Source organism: Prinia subflava, chromosome 10, assembly GCF_021018805.1.
Source record: "Prinia subflava isolate CZ2003 ecotype Zambia chromosome 10, Cam_Psub_1.2, whole genome shotgun sequence".
Taxonomy (NCBI): Eukaryota; Metazoa; Chordata; class Aves; order Passeriformes; family Cisticolidae; genus Prinia; species Prinia subflava.
Genome location: NC_086256.1, coordinates 14,682,117 through 14,704,880, shown reverse-complemented (window position 1 = coordinate 14,704,880; position 22,764 = coordinate 14,682,117). Strand labels below are relative to the sequence as shown.

At 38.6% G+C, this 22,764-nt stretch overlaps 1 protein-coding gene across 1 annotated transcript; it reads left to right on the top strand.

Moving 5' to 3' along the window:
• The first annotated feature begins 390 nt into the window (after positions 1-390).
• Positions 391-21,206, top strand: SELENOF (selenoprotein F). Its single transcript, XM_063407446.1, has 5 exons — positions 391-549; positions 2,721-2,888; positions 10,883-10,946; positions 18,503-18,552; positions 20,210-21,206. The coding sequence occupies exons 1-5, from the start codon at positions 481-483 to the stop codon at positions 20,339-20,341; spliced, it is 483 nt and encodes a 160-aa protein (XP_063263516.1). The 5' UTR covers positions 391-480; the 3' UTR covers positions 20,342-21,206.
• The last annotated feature ends 1,558 nt before the right edge of the window (positions 21,207-22,764 follow it).

Here is a 22,764-nt window from a genome sequence, read left to right as displayed (position 1 = left end):
CCGCCTCCCCCGCCGCTCTGAGCCGCCGGAGCGGGGCGATGTCCCGCCTACTTGCGTCCCTTCCTGATTGGAAGGAGCTGCTTGAAGTCCCGCCCATCCGCCCAATCTCGTTGGGCAAAGTCACCCCTCCTGCGGGGAAAGCACAACACTATTGGTCAGACCGGCTGTCAGTCACTGTCAGGGGGCCGATGTGCCGGTTGGCAGCCGTTCCCAAGAAAGGCTTTATTCGGGGTTGTTTCCGCAATGCCCGACCAGCGTTGGGGAACGGCAGTTCCTCCAGCCTCTCCGCGAAGTACTGCTCCGAGCAGATAAAATATCTTTGCGCTAGAATTCCAGAAGATATTCTGGGTTAGCAGTTTCTGCTTGTGGTGCCGGGGGCTGGGAGCACGTCTGTGCGCTCCCGTATCAGGCGCTGTGTCGGTCACCCGCCATGGGTGAGGTCCTTCCGCGGCCCCCGGCGGCGCTGGCAGGGGCACCAAGATGGCGGCGGCGGCCGAGCTGGGGGCGCTGGGGCGGCGCTGGCTCTGCTGGCTCCTGGGGCTGCAGGCGGTGAGAGCTGGATCTGGCGCTCGGGGCTGAGCGCGGCTGCAGTTCCCGAGAGAAGGAGCGGGTGTGAGGGCGGGGGAGGCGGCGTAAGACGTGTCCCGGTGCGGGAGGCGGGGGCGCCTCCTCCCGCTCCTGCGGCCGTGGCCGCGCCTCTTGCTTTCCATGTCGGAGACTGACCTCTGCTTCTGCCTTCTTCCTAAAACACTTTGTATTGGTGCTGCCTTTCTCCTAATGGACTAAATTAGTTGTTGTGAAAACAAAGCAACAGTGTAACCTGTATTGGGTGCCAAAGTTTTCAAGGAGTAAATGCTGATGAAATGAGGCGCATCACTTGCTACGTGTCTGAAATTATATTGTTCTGATGGGAATTTACTTCCTGAAGTGTGAAAAATAGCTTTCTGCCTAACAGAATAGCGATTTCTGAATAGGTTTTTTTTGTATTATACTTCTCTATTCATGCTTTAGCTCTTATTATTTAGCATATACAGAGAAATAGAATAATGAGGCATCTAATATATTTTCTTCTAATTCTCAATCCATAATGTTTTTCATCTGTCCCATAAGTGACATGTCGTTCCTTCAGCTTCAGGTTGGCCACTTCAGCAGAGGAAATGGGTTTGGTCCCTACCTTACTTGGTAGTGTTGTGCTGCATAGATGATATGGCACGTGGATGTGAGAAGTCTGTTTTGCTGAATGGGAAACTTAGTTTTGCTTCTGTACTTTCTTGTTTCCAGCATAATTCTTCTGAGTCTTGGCCGTGATCATCCATGAGTTTGCTGGTGCCCTGTCAGTCACCTCTGAGCACGGTGCTGCTGATTGTTTTGTTGGTGCTTTGGATGTAGTAGGTTTTGCCTGGGGTCTTTTACCCAGACTGAAAAGCATCTGGAAAAGCTGCCTTCTATCTCTCCATTCTCAATTCCCTCTCTCACTTTTTGCCCTCCAAAGCAAGCAGCTGGAAGGGAAGGTTTTAAGCCAAGGTGTGAGAAATCCATGTGTAGAACAGTGGGAATTTGAATTTGCTACAACAGAGACACTGAGGTGCTGGAGTGAGCCCAGAGAAGGAGAGTGGAGCTGGGGAAGGGTCTGGAGCACAGGTTCTGTGAGGAGCAGCTGGGGCAGCTCACTCAGGAGAAAAGGAGATTCAGGGGGGACTCATCAGTCTCTACAGCTGCCTGAAAGGAGGGTGTAGCCTGATGGCCTCTTCTCCCAGGAAGCAAGTGATGGGGTGAGAGAATTGTGCCTCAGGTTGCACAAGGGGAGGTTTAGATAGGATATCAGGAATAATTCACTGAAAAGATGGTCAGGCACTGGAGTGGGCTGCCCAGGAAAGTGGTGGAATCACCATCCCTGGCAATGTTCAAAAGCCATGTGGATGTGGCACTTGGGACAGGGTTTGTGGCTGAACACTGTGGTGCTGGGTTAATGATTGGACTCAATGATGATCTTAGAGGTCTTTGTAGTGATTCTATGAGAACAAACCTCAAATATCATTTAATTGTTCTCATTGGTTCTGTTACTTTTGCTGCCCATAAAAGGCAGAACTGGTGTTTTACACAGAAGCCATGTAATTGAACTGCCTGTTGTAAGCTATTGCTGATAAATCAGAATTGCTGGTTTTTTTCTGCACTTCCACTTACAGTATATGCAATTTTCCTGTAACATTAGTGCTAACATGAAATTTAAATCCTACCAGTATATCTTGTTGAGCAGTTTGGTTGATTTCATCACTTCCTGCTTGTGTTTTTCCTGAGCTTAGCTGTTACCTTACTTTCCGTGAGTGTTTTCAGTGATCTGAAACTTACTGATATTCTTTTTGAAGAGGAGGCTTTGGAAAGCTGTAACCATGTGCATTTCAGCTGATTCGTTACCTTCGGGTTTTCTTCTTAACTTGAAGTTACCAATAGGAAAGCAGTAGAGGTATCAGAAGTGCATCTAAAATAATTTTGGCAGGTCTGTTCTTTGAAATGTAGATGTTATGAGTCTGTAGAATTCCCTGTTCGTTTAAGACCCTTCTTCTCAATGGGGTGGTGTTTTGAACCCTTGGGCTGACCATTTAGGCATTACTGTAAAACAGTCACAAGAGACTTACTTGTTCTTTCTAATCTTTAAAGCATTTAAAGTCATCTGTAAAAAATAAATTAACACTAAAGTGTAACCTTGTATTGACTTCCAGGTAAGTGTTTATGGAGCACAGTTGTCATCAGAAGCTTGCAGAGAGCTGGGCTTCTCCAGTAACTTGCTGTGCAGTTCTTGCAACCTTCTTGGGCAGTTCAATCTGAATCAGTTGGATCCGTTCTGCAGGGAGTGCTGCCAAGAAGAGGCTCAGCTGGAAACTAGGAAGGTGAGTTTTGGACCAAATTCCTTGTGGAATGTTTTAACGTGTCATGTTTATGAAACTTCTTCATTAAATAAAATATATGAGAATCTGGGTTATCATTTCACGAGGAAAATGCAGCATTCATTCATAGCCCCATTCATGTATCTCCAGGGTCTAGATGTGCAGGCTTGCCATACTGCAGTAAAATCATGTCCCTGTACCAAGAGGGGAGCCTTTGGTTCTTTGGCAGCCCTTCTCTGGTGTGATGGGACCATATTTGGGAACTATATCCAGCTTCTTTTAAAAGGAAGATACTTTAAAAGGAAGATACTTTCAAAGGGATTGGAAGAGGGCAGAAGAAGAGGATGAGGAGAGTGGTGCTTGATGACAGCTCCTGCGTGGTCACTGACCCACGGTGTAATGGCCAGGATGGCTTAGTTCAGTCCTGGGCTTTCCATATTTGTGTGCATGAGAAATACTGGATTGTTCTAACATGATTACATGGTTTATGATAGCATCATTTCTAATTTTCTTATGAATGCAGTTTCAGAAAGTGGAATTTTTTTGTACTGTTACTACTGGCTAGAAATGTATATTTCAGATTTTCTGATTGTTTGGAGGTTTCACTTTCGTACTGGGTAGCTTCTCTTGAAGACTAGCCAGTGGAAAATTAATGTTTGGAGACTGTTAATGTTATCTTAACAGATTTTTTTCAGAATTGTCACGTTTTGAATTGACTTGTGTTTTAACATAGTGCTGGATGTAATATGTGTCTGTAATTGAGCTTGAGATTTTACTATTACATAAAAATTAACAATATAATTTTTAGTAGCTTCTTACTAAACAAGAATTTTCATGCTAGGTATGAAGACTATGAAAACTGAATGCTGCCTTTTGCTATAGTTTTTCCTTTTCCCTGTTTTTTTTCCTGTTACTACAGAAATCTTTCTAATGAAAATTTGACAGTAAAGAGTAAATGAATGTTGAAAGTTCGCATGGTGCTTGTCTGTGCTACAGACTTGCAAACTATTGCAGTTCCAGGACATGCTTCAGGATTTTAATTTTATTCTCTTTGCAATTATGTGGCAAATAGGGAAGGCAAGAGTTATTTATTGCATGACTTCTGCTTGAATTATAAACGAGACTTTAAAATTAAAGATAATAGCACATCTATCTGAGAATTTTTACATAATTGCTGCTTTTCACAAATGGTCTATGAAATATCCTCAGGCGTAAAAACATTTCATGCTGCATAGTATCAGTGCAACCTCAAATGAGATGTTTACAGATTTGAACTGTTTCATAGCCTTGAATGAAGTGTATTTATTAATCCTGCTCTTGTTATTGGTCCAGTAGTTTGTGAATTGACATTGTGGAAAATAGCTGTGAGATATTCTTGTTACACAAAATTTGTCTTGCTCTGAACCTCTGCTGACACCTGTCCAGTGAAATATTTTAATTACTTCATAATTGGACTGTGGGTAAAATGAAAAAATGTTTTGGTTATTTTCTCCTCCTCTAGAGAATCTGTATGCAGTCTCACACTAATTCACAAGCCAGCCTAAACAGTATTGCTTTAGACAGCTGCAAGTTTTAAGCCTCAGTCTGTCAGATGCAGAGTACTGCTGGTGTGTAAAACATAGAAGGATGAAATGGAGGTGAAGCTAACTGTGCATGAAATTGTAGTAGCAGGAGAGATTGTCCATATTTTGCAGTAGCTGAAAATAGCTGCACTCCATCTGCAGCTTCACTTAGGCTGTGTGATCATTTCAGACACAGCTATAAGCATATTCCATTAATTGTATATTATAATCTTAGATTATCTCAACAATATATGCGTGTCAAAATCCAAACTGAGTTTAAAAATCAACTCTGTGATAAAATTTGCAATGCATTAAATTTCACAGTTGCACTGTGCAGGATTGCTACAACCCATAAAAGTAATCAATATCTAAATGGAGCTTTGAAAAATATATTTTGCTCACTAATGTGTTGAACTTTAGCATTTTAAATTTCTACTGTCTTGCATTTGTCATATTGTAATGTTAAAGTGTTTGGTGACTTAGAAAACATGGCACCAGATGTAATGACTAGGTGCTGCTTCTGTTACAGAAAAACAAGAAACCAAACTGAAAGCTTTCCTAAAACTCCACCCTTTTACATGTGTAGAATTTTTAAATGTGCTCTTATGAATTACAAGGAGGAATAGGGTGACATTCTTAATCAGACTTACTTTTTAAAACTCAAAAAATTATTTACAAAACTCACAATAACTGCTGGAAGTAGAATAACTTGAAATGCTTTTAATGCTTCAGGCTACTCCTGTGTGACCCAATTTACATTCATTTTCAGGTTTGTTTTTTTTTTTTCTTTTCATTACACTAATTAAAGTGCTACACTCAAATTGCTGTTGACTGCTTTCTTGTTCTGCCAGAGGCTTTTAAACATGAATAGTTCCACTCATTGGAGCTTCTGGTTTTCAACTCAATGGGTTAAAAACAGAGAACTACTTAGAATTCATTGGCATCTCAGAGATGTGAAATAAGTGTAAGTCATATCAATGCTTACAGAAATTAATTAGAATTTTAGTTTACTTCTTCTTCCTGTTTCTCAAAATCCACATCTTTTTTTGTCTTTTGATGTGTCTTGTAAATTCCTTTGGATACTTGGTAAAAATCAATTTGTCTTTTTACCTGTGTTCCTTATTTCTAACAAGTTACAAAAAATGGTTCAAATTCATTGGTTTTTTACCAACTGACACTTCAAAAATAGTATGATCCAATGACAGCATATTTTATTTAACATTCAAGCCAGTAATCAGAACTTTGTAATTAAGACTAACATGTCATGTGATCTCTTTTCACAGTTTGCTTTTAACTGAGTGTCCCATACAGTTAATAAAGGAATGATTTTGTGGGCTACATTGATAGGGAAGTTAGGGGAACTGAGGTGATACTGTTCTCTCTAACTGAGAAAGTCTCTTACCAGTACCATTGCTTCAAAATATTATTCACAACCATTCCTTGTACTAAAAGTGTTCTGCAATGGATGTCCTTCTCAAGAACTTTACCATGTACAGGCTTTCCCTTCCCTCTGTACATGGTGTTATTGGCAATGAAAATTAATGTTGACAAAAAGTAATCCTAGATAAGGAAGGTGCAACTAACTAGTCAATGCCTAGGACAGAGATTAACTGCATTTTGTTTGGCTCACATTCACCAAGTGTTCATCTCTGTCAGATAAACTAAGATAAAATACATTATCTGTCTGTAACAGGGTAAGCCTTACCCATGAAAGAGCTCTATCTGATCTTATCAGTGAAAAAAAAAGGTTAGGAAAGCTATACATGTGAATTTGCTAAATGTGAGTTTCAGTTGTTGATGTGCATCTGTGCTGGTCAATGGAATAGCTTTAGCTAATTAAGGCTGGCCATCTAGATAAAGTACTGGCATTTGATTCTACATTTGTTGAAGAAAATTCAAAAAGTCTCAAAATTTAAGAAATGTGCAAGGTCGAATATTTCATGAGATGTGTTCTCACTGTTTTCTTTGCAAGAATGCAAGATGCTTTATTTTTTAACAAAAGCACAGACTGGAGAATGAAAGAGATGTTCAGAGATTCTACTTTGGGGTAAGTAGGTGCTTAGATAGAAGCAGGTGGTGTAGTCCAGAATTGCAACTTGACCTTTCCTGTCTGTACTCTTTTGCTTGCATAGTTCTGATTAGGTCCAAGTGAGAGCCTGTACACAGGAGCCCTTTCTCTGTCACCCTTCTCTATTCCACTCTGCTCCCCACCCCACTCAAACTGGGTATTCACACCACCTAATCCAAGTGACAGCTCCAGACATCTAAACTTGGTGGTTGCCCAGCTTCTCCATTTTCTCTCTCACCCTTGTGCCAGATCTCTTGCTCACATGAACTTACACCAAACATTGCAAAGACCAAAGTTAATAAAAATAGGCTGCCAGGAGCAGAAGCTGCTTTGGGACTTTTCAGTGGTTATTGGATTTAAACAGCACAAATGTTTATAGAATCCTGCAAGGAGGGTATCATTTAATACCAAAAGTAGTGATAGATGACACATTTCCTGTATGCTGAAGAATGTAATAATAATGCACAACTGTATTTTATATGTATAGAATAAAAAGTCTATTTAAGTCTCCTAGTCAAGGCAGACATAAAACTTCTGAAGATCTCCAAGAACGCAGATGATACAGTCTTCCTTAGTAAATTATTTCAGTGCTTCAACACTGCCATTGTGACTTTTTTTTCACCCTTATAGTCAGTCAGAATTCCTTCCCCACAAATAAATGAGAGCTTAGATTCCGCTCAGCTTTGTTCAGAGCAATTTGCCTGTAGTACATATCACTACTCACAGGAGTAGCACTGATTCACATAACTGGTTCTTGACTGTTAGACTCTGTTTCCATACTCTTATTTAGAGTCAGGCATCTCCCTTCACAGGATAATGAGCTGTCAGTGGTAGAAGTTGCTTTGTTGCTAAATTTACTGATGACATCAGTTCAGAATGATGTGTGTGTGTAGCAACGATTTTCTTGGCTTTCTGTATTATAGAGCAGTAATTCATAATGTTCCTGGCAGTGAGGCTTTCTGACTGCTCCCCGTTAACCCACAGATTCTTACTCATGTTCTGCCTCCAGGAAAAGGAAAGACAAGAGTGATTTTGAAAACCTTGAGCTGTCCATATAAATGCATTCTCTCCCATAGAAAATATTTTATAGTTTGTATCTCACTGTATATTATTTTAAAGTTTTCTAGTTTAGAAGGCTAGTTTTCTACTAAAAGTCACAAATGAATGCTAGTTAGAAGAGTTGAGAAAAAAGCAAAAGAAACTTTCAATGAAATCTGTGATAACAATACCAAATCAATGTACAGATGAAGCACTCCTGGAATTGCGTCTTGCAGAAATTACTTCAATTCTCTTCCTGGTAGCAAGTGAAATGTTTTCTTTCATGTAAGTTAAAGTTCCTTATTTTTACAATTCATATTTTAACTAGCACAATTCTTATGCAAAAAGGTGTTATTCTGCTATACTTAGCACTCTCCTTCATAACTAAAGCAGACATGACCACTAATGTGGTTTGTCTCCTTTGGCTTGTGAAGAGCCATCTTGATTGCATCAGTATGAACTGTTACAAGAGTTTCAGATGCTTTCCAGAAACTTTTGAATAAAACTGAACTCAAGTTTTGGAAAGATAAGGCAAATGTTCAGATATTGTCACAGTAATGTGAGAAAACATGCTATTAGAATGTCGCAAAAAAAATGCAAAGTTCTTTTTATAGATGCAGACATGAATCAGCACTTGTTTGGGATGTTAACATGGACACCAGTAATAGTTTAAAAAGTCTTTATTTCATTGCTTCTAGTACTAAACTCACTTTCATGAGCACTAGAACAAGTGAAGCATTACTTTAAGATGAACTGACTCATGAGTTAAGCATTGTGTAATGAACTGACTCGGGATGTTTGTGTGCCTCCATGCTGAGTGATATGTGTCATTCTTATTAATACTTGAACACAGTGACTGCCTTCACAAGGAAATCTGGAGAACGTCTGCTCTGGACACAATGAGATGGTAGATATTAACAACTAGGCTTTTGTAGGGGGCTGAGTGATGCAAATAAACCTGGGTTTTTTGCAAAAGACACCTTTGTTTAGAGTTATAAATGAAGCCAGTTGATTTTTCTTTTTTTTCTGGTCTAGCCATCGAGAAAGCAGCTGTTTGTCCCAGCATGAATTTAAACCTTTTGTACCAGAACAGTTGGGTTTCAATTACAGCAGAATTACAAGCTCAAAATTTAGACATTAATGATTGAGCTGTTTCCATTGTTAAATTTCTATCAGATATTGGCCAGGAGTTACAAATTGGGAGTAACGAGTAGTCACAAAATGTCTTACATATTTTAGATTCCTACAGTGATCTTGTTCCGTAAAAATTCTTGTTTGAAAGGCAAAAGGCTAAGAATAATTTGCAGTAATAAGAATTCAAAAATGCTCTTTTTATTGTTGTCCTAAATTTGAGTGTGGTTAGCTCATGATAGACTTGCATAAAACAGTCAGTTAACTAGATAGAAGGCTATTTATTCCTTTGTCTACTTTATACTGACTTCTTGATAGAAGAATGCAGATAGCTGTCAGTATCAGATAAATCAGGATAAATGTTCAGTGGATTAGTGAGTGTGCAAAGGAGGATCTAAATCTAGGATTGCTGATAGAACTGTTGAATTTTTTTTTTCAACTACAAAGAGCCAAGGTAACTGAAGTTTATGAACCCCTGTGCCATGTTTCCTCCATCTTTGTAATTGCTTCATGTTTTAATTCCAGAGGCACTTTAATTATGCAAGCTAGTATCTGAGCTGTTTATCACTGCCTTTTTTAATTAAAACCTTGATTTGGGTGGCGAAAAAGCTTTTAAGAAGTCTGGTATTTATGATCTCTTGAGTATTGTTTCATAGTATTTCTGGGCTTTAACAGTCACATCTTAGGTTTTTATCTTAAATACAATGTTTAGTTGAAAATGTATCTGTAGTTAGGCAAATTTCTGAGATGCTGTTCTGAACAGATAATGCAGTGTAACGTTCTCTTCACTTTCCCATGGAAGTAATGATTATTGATTAGTTCATGCCAAGAGAGAAGTTGTAATTTCCCTGCAAATGATTAGAGTATTTCTTATGTTCTAATTCATAGTATTTAAGCAAATACTGAGTTGGCCCTGAATCAGAATTTGAATATCCAGAAATGAACATGTGTTTCTGGCCATCCATAATGCCTCCTTACAATAGGTGATGGAATGTTAATAAAACTGTCTTTGAGATTTCTGTCATATCATGTGTGGTTTGCTTTTTCAGAGTGGTTCATGAAGGTTTTAATTACTTGTGTTCACAGTTCATATTTTAAGTGAAATGTGAATTTATGTAATTTCAGTAAGGTTATGTTTTTCTATACTCAGATTTATACATTTGTTGTGAAAACACTGTCTAAAGGAACATGAAAGCAGAGGTTTTAATTGTCTATGAAAGGTAATAAATTAAAAATTTTTAAATCAAGCTCATTCTGTTTGCTTATCTATAAACACTGGAGTTTAAGGCTTAGGAGGATGTGATTTGGTATACAGTATTAATTATATAATATACATACTATGTGTAATATTAAAATGCCTAACTTTGGAGTATGAAGTTCTATTTTAGTAGGTGGAAAATCTGTTGTTAATTTATTTAAGATTCACCAAATTATAGAAACATTTGCATGTTGCAAAAAGAATCACAAAATAGTATAAAAATATGACAGTATGCAAGATAATTAGGTGAACGGTTTTTAAATTCAGATTCATTTTAAATTATTTTAAATATAAAACTGAAATTAACTTATATTTTAAGAAGACTAAATCTGAGTATCTTGCATAGCTGACAGAAATGACTGGCAAGCATCACAGTTAGCCCAGCCTGTACATATTGCTTCACCAAAGGCCTGTTATTGTGATCTGTCCTTTTTCTGTAAACACAATGAACTAAAATCGACCAATAGCCCCAGTGGGAAATTTAAAGTCACTGCCTTATCTTTATTGTAAGTATTTCAATGTCCAAGTCAGGTTTAAAGTGGAAACTAAAATTTCATTTAACAAGATTTTGTTAGTATCTTCAGGAAGGAAGAAATAGTTTTCCTATTACTAACCCATAATTCCTATTGTAACCTGTCCAATTGCATTTTTAATGAAACTTTGCTTACACCAACAGTATATCTCAAAAGATCTTTTTTTCATTTTTACATTTTTAGTATAATGAATGAAAATTATCATGTATCTTGAGTGAATGGTCAGTTGTTGCACAATCAGAGACAAGTCTGGAACTGTGATTCTGTCTAGGATCTTACTTGTAATTAGCATCAACAGAGCAGCATATTGTCTCCTCAGAGAAAAATAGTTCAACAGATAACACACTATAAATAAACTAGTAATTTAGATTACTTTTGTCATTAATGGCTTCTGTTTGTTATTACAGCTTTATGCAGGAGCTGTCCTAGAAGTATGTGGATGAAAATTGGGAAGGTTCCCTCAAGTCCAGGGTAAGTAAAGCTACTAGTATTCCTTCAAAAATGAAATATTGCCACAGCTGAATGACAAAAGGTACTTTAAAGTATGTTACAAGTAGTCATAAATTCAGTATATTATCTCAGTAAAGTTACATTGACCTGATACTCATAGAATCGGTCTCCAGTAATTGATAGATGAAATTATATTGTGCACTTATGGAATGATTTTATTTTCACAGATCCTGCTGTATAATTGTTTTATCAGTGGATAATGACAGTCAACTAAGAGGAATGGAATACAGTTGTGTAAAAGGAAAATCAGTACCATCAGTGTCTGGTGGGAGGAGGCTGCAGGAAAAGAATCAGTGAGAAATTTCAAGCTGGACTTCCCTTATAAATTAGGGAAGAGCTTAGGTGATAGCAGTACTTTGGTTATTTTGGGTTTTTTTCCTCTAGTGAGGACCCTAATACCATACTCCCTACTGTACCATACTGTACTTTGGACATAGCTGGACATAAGTACTAATCTAGCTTTAGAATTTAAAATTCCACAAACAGCAAAAAACTTCATCTACTGTGGGATGTATTAATACCTCCCTGTTTGAAGGGGAAAAAAAGGTTTTAAAACAGGTTACAATTTACGTAAGTTGTACTGTGTTATATCCTTTCCTGCCACCTCTGCCCACACAGTTGAGTTGAATGACTGCAAGACCAGAGCTAAGCTCTTTTCTCTTTTCCAAAATGTCAAAATGAGAATTCTTTAAATGACTGGTCCTACTTGAGGAGCGTGAGGAGATTAACTTCATTAGCACAGGAGTCCATATTATCTCCGTGACCGTTCAAATTTAACAAACATAAAAACTTTCCCAACTGTTGCTGCCCATTCACTCAGCTGCGTTATGGTTCTGGATTTGTAACAGTTAATGCTCATTTGAGCCATAGGTTTGAAGGGAAAGGTTAAGCTGTTAGCCTGACTTCAGCCTGCATTGTGTCCTCAGCTATCTTCATGTGTAGATCCTTGAAGGAAATGGTCCTCAACTCCTGCTCTGTGCACACTCTGAAACTGTTCCAAAGACTTGGCATGGGGCAAAAAGAAAACCTTGAAAACTGTGGCTAGTTTTTTTTCCTTGCAATTCTTGGTTATCTAAAGCTCCTCAAATATTTACATTCCATTAATCATATAGCTTACTTTTTAAAGTGGCTGGATACATTTCCTTGCTTTTTAAGAAGGATCTCTGTTTTGACCACCAGTTTTGATGTGGTATGTGAGAATTAAAAAAGGACTGAGTAGTGCACTTAAATTTCTCTTTTGTGTTTTCATCACCAATTTCTGCAGCTACTCAATCTAAACTTATCTTAACCCAGCTTACAGCTAGGGTATTAGAAGAGGCTGGAAGATGGGTATTAGAAACAAGCAGTAGAATATACTCTTTCAGCTGGTATTTGCTTCACACTAGTATTAATCTCAGAATACTCCATTTTTCTCCTTTATTTTAACTTCTAACAGAAACAGTATTTAATATCTCCATCTTAAGATATTTATATTCAAGGAATGTTTTTATTTCAGCTTTTCACTTGGACATTTGCAGTGGAAGTTAGGTTGCCTGAAGGTCATGCTGCTGCTGTTGAAGCGTTGTCTTTGTGGGCTTCACTGAACTGTGCAGCCTGTCGCTGACAATGTCTCATCACAACTAACTGAACCCTTTTCCACAGCTTCTGGGAGGGTTTGGTTACAGTTTGTTTACATGTGTTTGGTTTTTCTCCCCAGAATATACACCAAATGGCATTGTTAATTGCAGGACTGTGTATATACTAGAATTACATGGATTAGTGTATGTTGCTCCTGTATTGTAACTGTGGAGCCTTGACCTTTACATGCCTGTGTAAATTGTTTTGTCACTTGGCTTAGTCCCACAGACTTGATGTGTCTCAGGCTATGTCTGGATTATGTTTTATTTGGCTAAAGAATGAACAGTGTTGTTTTGTTGCTTTTTTAGTGTGGTTGGATTTCATATTATGAGATCCACATATTACAATAGTTAAGGATTAAAATCAGTTGAATTAATAAAGGTTTGTAAAAGTTACACAGTTGGAAGAAGCTGTGGGTTTCTCAGTCCTCTATCAAAGTTTCTTTCAAAATTACTGGTTGTATAATCTTTAGCTATAAACAAGTATTTCAACACACCTGTGTGCCTGAAATGTGAGAATCATTATATATGGAACATATCTGTATATGCTAGGAGAGCAAAGGAGTGAGGAGTGATGACAAAAATGTAGTCCTCAGCAAGAGGATGGAAGAGTCTGGTCTCCAGCAAGATTACCTCAGTCTTGAAATGGATGTTACTTTTTGTAGTGACACCCAACTACTAAATTTGGCTTTTGTGAATATGTCCAAGGATGTCTATTAGTTTCTTGTGGTATATCTGATAACAGACCACATTTCTGTATGCCTCTTCTAAATTCAGTACTGAAATATTCTTACTCATAAGTTTCCCTTAAAAATAAACTGCCCTATTACAAATGCTGTGCTCTAAAATGAATCCCTATACTACATATATTTTGAAATTGTTCTGTATAAAACAATTCTTAAATATTTGTCATTTAAAAGCTCTTCATCAAAGTAGAATATTAAAAGCCTAAGTGACAAGATTCATAGACTAAGCAATATCTTAATATACCAGGTAACACAGTGACAGTTTTTGGCTGACATCCATAAAACTAAGGCTCTGGAATAGGAGAATGAATTAGCTGGATCAGTGATTAATCTAGCGTATTTGTTTTAAGTTGACTTTTGTGGCAGCTGTGTTCTGTGTTCTGTCCATGAGATAGAAGATCAGTGTTTAGACTCCTACATTCTTTCCACTTTGTTTAAAAAACTGAATGGGTTTTTTCATTGTACATTCCTTTCATATTTCTCTCCATTTTCTTTTCTTCAGTAAAATAATTCTCACCTCTCTTTGTGAGTTAAGAAATGGATTTTTCCAGCAAATCTGTTCTAGAAATAAGGTCCTTTATCCTTGAACTCATGCAGTGTGCAGCTACAGTAAATCCTCTGACTTCAGAGTCAATCAGCACTATTCTATCACCCAAGTTCTCCAAGTTTTAAGGGGATTCTTTTAGCTAGTAAATGTAATTTCTTATGGGATTGTATTGTATGAGGTAAGATCACTCATTTCCTATTTATTTTAATCTGTAATTCATAAATACTGACAAAAGAAAGTTAGAAAATTATATGAACCTTAAATTGTGCACAGATGAAAGCATTACTAAAACTCTTGCTAAGAAATATGGATATTATAGTGGGAGACATGAATTGCTTTATCATAATCTTCTGCGAACAGATGACACACAAATTAAAACAATGCTTCCCTTCAGATTCAGAAATCTCTCTTGCCCAACTGCTTCTACAAAGTATCCTGTCTTTGGGATTTTTTGAAGTTTCTTCTTCAGGCTTGATTGGAGCTCTGTCTTGGATTCATTTCTGAAAGCATGTGGTGTTTTTTATAAAATCATGAACAGCTGCATTGTAACTTGATCAAGAGACTACAAATAGTAGTTATTGATGTGCCATGTGAATTTTTAAATTTAAATTTTTATCTCAAACTGAGGTCCCCAAAAGGTACAGAGCTATAGTCATTAAAATGTGAATGAGTGCTTGTTGTGTGCTATGGTTCAGTCTTTTTGCTCAGCTTGCATGGTAACTTTTGAAGCAGACTCATACCATCTGAAAAACTGTAGGGCATGTATTTGTCCCACAGCAGATGTCTGAGGGAAGACATTAATGCTTTTGTATTGCCCAGTGATTTACATATTCACATTTCTAGCAAATATTGCCAATAGTCTTAGCAACGCTCTGCTGTTGGTGGCATTATTAAATGTTGGAATTTCCTGTCTTCATAAAATGTCCCTCTCTTGCTCTACCTTTTATTTTTGTTTCTTTTCTGTTTCATGGATTTAACTTGATAATTGGCAATGCCTCAATAAAATGTTTTTTAATTCACGTTCATTTCAGGTACAAAATGGTCAAGTCTGTTTGGTCAAGTCCTTTGTGCCTTTTTTATGTAAAATTTTGCAGCATTATGCACAAACTTGTGTCTCCAGTAAAACTTCTTTCTTTCAAACAGCTTGTGTCTAATAATTCGTGGCCAAGCACATGGAATACCCATTAGCTTATCTGAAGTAATATTGCACTTGCTTTCTGTTTATTCAAGTTAACTCAGAACAACTGCTTGTTCTGCTTGGGGAGATATTTCAGGTCCATTTTGGATCTGGAAGTTCTCTTAAGCTGTGTCCTGCTGCACCTCAGAGAATGGTGCAGGGGGGGTGTGTGTGCATGTACACAGACTTGCCCTTTTTGGCCACATTCCTACAGTCTCCACTTTGGGCTCTGGAATTTAATTCCAACCAACTAGTTTTCACAGCCTTTCTTATTACCCCTCTACGTTTTGTATCAAAACAAATGGACATTTTAACAATAGCAGTGAGTTCTCCATCCTGCTGTGTTCATAGGTAAAGGCTGGATTTGGGTCTTTAAAAGCACTGTTCAATGGGGGCCAGCCTTTAAAATACTCATACACACTTGATACTTCTCTGACCTTGTAGCTGGTTGTGGGGCAGTCCTGTCTGCTCTTCAGGAGCAGCTCAGGAGTGCCTTCCAACACAAGTGCGTGGTGCTGCTCATGGTTTATTGGAGCATAAGGTGAAGTGACTTTGCAAAGCTTCTGGAGAGCTCTGGAGAGCAGCTCTGACTTCTGCTCCGGTGTTTAATCCACCAGAACGTGGTGTCATGGCACCGAGCTCAGAGTTCAGCTTACAGAAGTCATGGTGGAAAATGCCTCTCCTGCTCACCCATGGATAGGTTAGAGAAAGGTTTGCTGCTCTGTGGTGTGTAATTTCTAAAGCTGCTACAGAGAGAAGAAAATGAGGAGATTGCTTGGATATGATTTAGTGTTAAACACCAAACTACTAAACAATGGATTATAGATGGTGTGCAAGTATCATTTAGACACAGAACCTTAAGAAGCAATGTTGATGTCAGGGTATAGAGGGGAAACAGTTGGAGCAATTGAAGGTGGAGCATATGCACCACATCCCATGATAAGCAGGCAGTCATGTGTCCCTAAATGTAGCTGCATCTGACTTCCGAACCCCATCACGTCAGAGGCTGCTAATTCAACTCAAGGACTGATTTTGTGGAAAGAAAAAAAAAAGTGTTTGATGGGATAATCTGTGTTTTTAATGCATGTCAGTATCTGAGTTCCTTATTTTAGCTTCCAAAATTCCAATAACAAATTAAGTTATTTGTACTTTGAGTGTTTTTCTTTGTTGCATTGCACATTCAAGTGAGTGATGCAGAAAGTCACTATGATCAGCATTAGGAATAAATATGCCATAACAGAAACTAATTTTGTTCCAGCTGTCTAAAATTTCAGGAAAAATGTTCTATAGTGCTTCAGCTTTCAGAAGATTTAGACATTTGACATTGATACAAGTGTGTAATAGCTACTTTTAATGTGGCAGAATGTAATGCTGCCTATAGAATACTTCCTTCTTGCACCTAATGCTGTTTCTACTTTATGTGAGCTTGTTCAGTCCAACACTGCAGCCAGAGAACAGCCCCTCGTGTCCAAGTAAGCTTTCATCTGTCACTCAAGTAACAAATCCTCACACCTGTTACAAGCTTAAAGTGCTGTAACCTGAGGTCCCTCCCAAAGGCAGTTCTTTATTGCAGCTGGGTTCCAGAGTTCAGATTTGTTTCAGAAACTTTATCCATTTTACCATTTTGCAATTAGTTACCCACTGTACTGACTGCTTCTTACAACCTTCTTTTAGTATAAAGCCCTAGAGACTGATTTCAGCTTTAGATTTAAGTTGAAGAAAAATGTGGAAAAATTCCTCTAGAAACACTTCAACATTCTGTGGACTGCTGGACAAAGAATGAGAAATGTCTTTGCTGCTTTTTTGCACGTTACTTTTGATGACAGCCGTGACAACATGTCACAGGGGCATGGGAAACACTGAAGTTGAAAATACGTCTTTGAGTTTAAATCAGAAGCAAACTGCAGTATGTGAGCAAGTACTGCTTATTTTGTGCTATTTGAAATTGTTCTACACAGCTTACAATATGACATTAGTGCATAGTCCTGTAGAAGGAATAAAGACAAGCTCATTTTCTTCGGGGGCCTGGTACCTCTGACAGCTCCATGGGCCCTTGGTATTTTTTTACCTTGTGTACACTGTGTACTGGTTGGTTCAGCTAGCAGAGTGCAGATTTTCATCTGTACTGGGAGCTCGGTGGAAGAGGGAAGAAAATAAGTACCCCTGTATAATCTTGCTGAGAAAGTGTTAAGGTAACTGTCTGCAGTAATGTAAAGATAAGTATAAAGATACCAGGGGATATCTGTGCAATTACTGAGGAAAGCACTACACGTTGTCAAGCAGTGTGAAACATGAGTCCTGAGGTTGCACTCATCTCCATGCACCAGCTGGACGCACTGCAATTTGTGAGAGATTCATTGTTGTCTAACCTTGGAAAAGCAGCTTTAACATGCAGCTGGCACCCTTGTAGGAGTCAGTCTGTACTGACAGGGTCCATCCTTGGGGAGATGCTACTGATGTACTACAGGAGCATCCTGAATCCACTTAATGTCCATATAGATACCAAATTCAGCTTTTAGCACAACCTGACTGTGAAAAGGAGGAATGAGGACTGTTATTTTCTAAATAAATTTTAAATATTTCTAGAACTCAGACATTAATTTGGGTGAAGTGCTTGGAAGTAGGGGATATTATGCTCACACTTTGTCCTAAAATACTTCATGTTGTCTTTTCAGAGTTAAGGTTAATGCAAGGCTTGGGTTGAGCTGTAGAGATGCAGGGCCTGTGCTGCTGTGAATACCTGCTGCCTGCAGGTATTGCTGTGTGCAAGTGAGGAGCTGTGCAGCAGCAGCCCACCTCACACCTGGCCTTCTCTCCATGTAGCTGCCTGCCAGCCCATAGGACTGCCTCCAGGAGTGTCAAGAGAAGAGGAAATACGAGCTTCTCTTCCTGTTTTCTAGCTTTGTTTTCTTGCTGGTTTTCATCACATAATCTCAGAGATCTCTGCAAGACGAGATTGTGTGTCTTGTTCAGCAGAATAACAGCTCTCCCCACAGCTCCCTGCATGGCCTGTGCCCCGCAGAGCTGCAGCGTGTGGAGTTGCTGCTGAGCCGGTGGCACACCCAGCCTCCCTCACACAGCCCGTCCTGTGCCAGACCGGGATCGCTCCAGCGCTTTCCTCACAGCGGCGTAGCTGCAGCATGTGGGCCACTCTGCTGAGGGCTGTCAGCCGTGCCTGCACATGAACTGCACAGTTGCACTAGTGTTCAAGGAAAATCCAAGCAGATACCATTCCTCTTTGGTTACTAGCAAAAATAGGCATTCCTTTGGCATAGTAAGTTTAGTATTATTAATTTTGTGAAGCTACTGAAATCTTAACATTAAAATATCTTCTACAGCATAATTAAAAAAAATTTGGGGAATACTAATTTGACATAAATCTGCTTTATGCAAGTAAGTAACAGCTCTTCATTCTTTTCTCTAAACTGTAGCTTTTGTCAGGAGTGATAAGCCAAAACTCTTCAGGGGACTGCAAATCAAGGTAAGTAGTAGCCTAACTTTTTTGTTTGTGATGTTAAGAAGAACTAGGTTTGGAGGAGGCTGTCCTGTGGACTGTTCCCTAATCAAGTAATCCTTTAGTAGAGGACATATATTTGCATTGCCAGTGTGAATCATTACAAGTTCCTGCTAATAATACTGATTTGTTTACTGTTCAGTAACAGTTTGGTACTAATTCTTGCTTGTGATGAGGTTTTGGTTTGTTTTATTGTTGTTCAGTTGGTTTTAATCCAAGAAAAATTATTATTATTATTATAGCAGATGGAAAAAGAATCTGAGGAATGTTTATATTCTGATCTTACTTTATAGATATCTTGGATTTACTCAAGCTGTTCTGTCATAGTTTCTTTTTCTCTTGTTTTGTTCTCCCCTAGTTTTCTTATGGAGCTGCCATTTCCATACATTCAGTGATTCTTGGATTTTTCTTCTCTCTGTCGGAATTCCCTTGCTATGTTCTGTTGTGCTGGATTTTGTCTATCTACCTTAGACATCCAGCTTTATAGAAATGCATAAACTGAATGATGTTTCTTATGACTTGCATATATGCAAAGTTGCATAAGCTGCACTGCCTTAAGCTCCAACAATTCTTTGGTTTCAAGATCAAATCCAAGACTTCACCTTCCTCTTAAAACCCTGTGTGAACTTCAAGTGTACTTCAAAGATACACATCTTGATTCTCACATCTTGTGCTCCCATCCCTGTTGCCCAAATGGCACCATCTGGAATCACTTCATAGCTGTGCATGGCTGCAATGAGTGATTTGTCTTCTCAGCAGCAGATTCTGTGTAAAACAGATTTCCTCTGTCTGTCTCACTCATTCATGTCTCCGTGTCCTCCAGTTTCTTTCAAAAGCTTTCTCTCCTTCTGTACGTCTGACTGGGGTTTTTTTTTTCAAACTTTGTAGATTTGTTGAACATCAAAGCAGTCTAGACTACAATTGGTACCAAGTACTACCAGAAAAAAAATGTGCAAATGAATCTGTTTATTTCAGACTTTTGGAAAACTCAGTTGAGGTGCCACTAGCTTAATTAAGTAACACTAACTAGGTTAGCTCAGCTGAGCAGAGTGAAATACTCCTGGGGAAATCTTTCTGTGAACTTAAACAATCAGAGCTTTCTGATACTGTTAAAAGCTTTTATTTGCATTCATTGTTTTGGCACTTAGTGAGTTTGAGAAGCGCTGAAGAATTATGTTACCAGCAATGCATAGTAGGCACAGATACAGCAAGAAAGAATGTGATTACATTAGAAATTGATAGGAGAACTCTGACCTGTTAAAGTGACCCAGAATTTCTAAAATGGTAAAAGGCTGTTGATCATATAAGAAAAAATCATTCATTATCAAAAATCTAGCTTGGGTACCTTAAAACAGTTGGAGGAAATACCCTCCTTCAAAGCCAGGCTGATGGCATTGCCCCTCTGCACATGCCCCAACTGCTGTGGTACACCACGGAGAACAGGGAGATGTTTCTGACACCCACCCCCCTTTGATTGTTCCCCCACTTTGCTCTCTCTGACATCAAATGCAAGTCAGAAGTCTGAACTGATTTGAACCACTTGAGAGCAGGGGCAGTGTTGGTGTGGAGAATGTGTTTCCCAGCCAAGGGAACTGACTTTCCTTCTTTCCTTCTTTCCCCCCAGTATGTGCGTGGTTCTGACCCTGTCCTGAAGCTGCTGGACGACAGTGGGAACATTGCAGAAGAACTGAGCATCCTTAAATGGAATACAGATAGTGTGGAAGAATTCCTGAGTGAAAAATTAGAACGTCTGTAAATCGTTGCTTTCTGTCCTCTTTCCTTTTCATATTTTGTCATGGTAATCTTCTCAGACAAAGTGCACTACAAATGAAGAAACATTCCAGCATCTGTAATAGTTTTAAAATATCTGTTGTGGTGTACTAAACATCTTGTAATTAGAAGGGGAAGCTTCAGCACACATATCCGACAAGTTGACAAACAATAGCTTGTCTTAACATTATTATTTCAGCTCTTAATGCATTTATCACTAAGAATGCTTTGTTTCAAAGTTAATTATGCAAATCTCAGTTTGTTATAATCTGGTCTGTTTTTACAAATGCTCTTAAAACTGGAGAGCTTCAAATAATAGAAATTACCATGCTTTTTGTCTGCTGCTTTTTCTTCAGGAAGTTAGAACCAAATGCAATCTGTCTCCCAAAGAAACTTGGCTACTAATGCCCTCTGTTATTTGTATTTGAACTGTCCTTTTAGATAAGCCTTGTTTACAGTAAGTACCTAATTCACAGGTTTGAAAGCTGATGGAGGAACTCATGCTCTGATACTGTGAAACATTTAGTAAGTACACTTTAGTGAAGACTACATAGAAAACCTCTGAGGTGTATGAAGTCAGATGTCAGGTGTGCTTTACATCAAGTGTTTTGCTTCAGAAAACATGAGCTATACCTCTGGAAAAAGCTTTCCTTCCAACTTTCAGAAGTTTCTTGGAAGTTTGTTTAGGAAATTAATTTAGAAACTGTTCTTTTAAAATGTATATTTTTCTTTCTCAGCTGAAATTTATGTGAACAGAGAATATAGACAGTATGTATGGTAATGAGTCAAATCCATTAAGACTCGTTGGGTTTTTTCCACTTAGAGTCAATAAATATGGTAATCAAGAATAATGGGGGTTGGTTTGTTTTTTTAAGTCTAATTAGCAAATAAGTGTTCCCTGTAATTACTTCATGCTCACTAGATTTGGGTTGGGTGGGTGTTATGCTATGACTTGAAGTGATACACAGTTCTTGTCTTCATATACAATTTTATATCTCAAAAAATTCTCAATAATTTACAGACTTTATTCCCAGCTTTTGAAAAGAAATCATCAGCTTTATAGCAGAACAATAAACCTGGGACTGAGACCACACTGAATTATCAGAAGTAATGTCCTAAGGTGATTCTTCAGGGGCCTTTGGAATTTTTACTCCCAAAATATTCTTATAAGCTCATAGAGAGTGTGTGTGCAGCTGACTCCTATTCTTGTGAATATGCTCCTGATCTTCCAGATGACTCAGTGTGAGACAGATACAGCAGTGGTCACCACTGTCTTGGAGAAACATGGTCTGTACATAAAAGCACAAATCTTTGTGGCTTGTGCTGACTTACCACAGTCAAACATGGATTTGTTCTTGGGGCATATGATGTGTTAGTCAGCAGATGAGCTCCAACCAAACCATGTGGCATGACAACCCTGTATTCTGGTAGTAAAAATATGCTGCCATCCACTGGACTTTTAATATGCTGACTATATCCAATACTTGCCATTCCTGTGTTTGCCATCATGGGATTTCAGTTTCTGTATTGATGACTTACCATCGTTTTAGCAGAATATTTTAACCTTATTCTTCTCTCCAGCTTTAGGTACTCTTTACCATTGATCCAGTTGATATCTATTAAATACTTCTCTTTGCTTTCCTCATTTCTTTCTGCTTCCTCCTTAACATGACAGCCGGTGGTTTTCTGACCTTCAGCCTCCCTTTTATTTCCATCTCTTCCCACTGCAAACCCAGTACTTCACAGATTTCGTCTTCCTACACCAGCTACTTCATGGCTACTCTTACTTGTCTTTCAGAGAAGCAAGGAACTCACTCTTGTACCAGGAGATGACCTGCCCAGAGTGGAGAAGGATGACAGCCCAAAGAATTCTCCTCCGGCATGACCAAGTTTTACAACAGAGTCCCTGTTTCTGCAATTTCTGATCTTTTCCAGTTCTGCTTCTCAAGTATTTCTATGAAGGACCCTGGAAATAAGCTTTTCTCCCAGTTTCTTCCCAGGTTCCTGATTTGCCAGTTCCAGTTCCACATACTAATCTGGTCTTGGATTCATATTCCCATAGTTTAAAACATGCACAAGGTACATTCCTGCAATTCCCTATATATAGGGACATGTTGAGAGTTCTCCCTGATTCTGTTACTGGGCCCTGATCCTACTCAATCTGCAGCTTTTAGCAAAAGCCAATTACCTGCACTTCCTGACCTGTTGGCTGTGCTCCGTGCTGTTCTAAAGTGGGGAATTCACACTGTCCTGCCTTTATTCTTTCTCATTCTGTCCTTTAGATGATGCTCAGGTTCTTGGCTCTACAAACATGTTAGGAATATTCAACATTCTGGCATAAATGAGCTGGGCTTTGTGCTAAAAGAGGCAATTAGAGTGGGGAATAATTTCTTTTGGAAATTCTTAAGT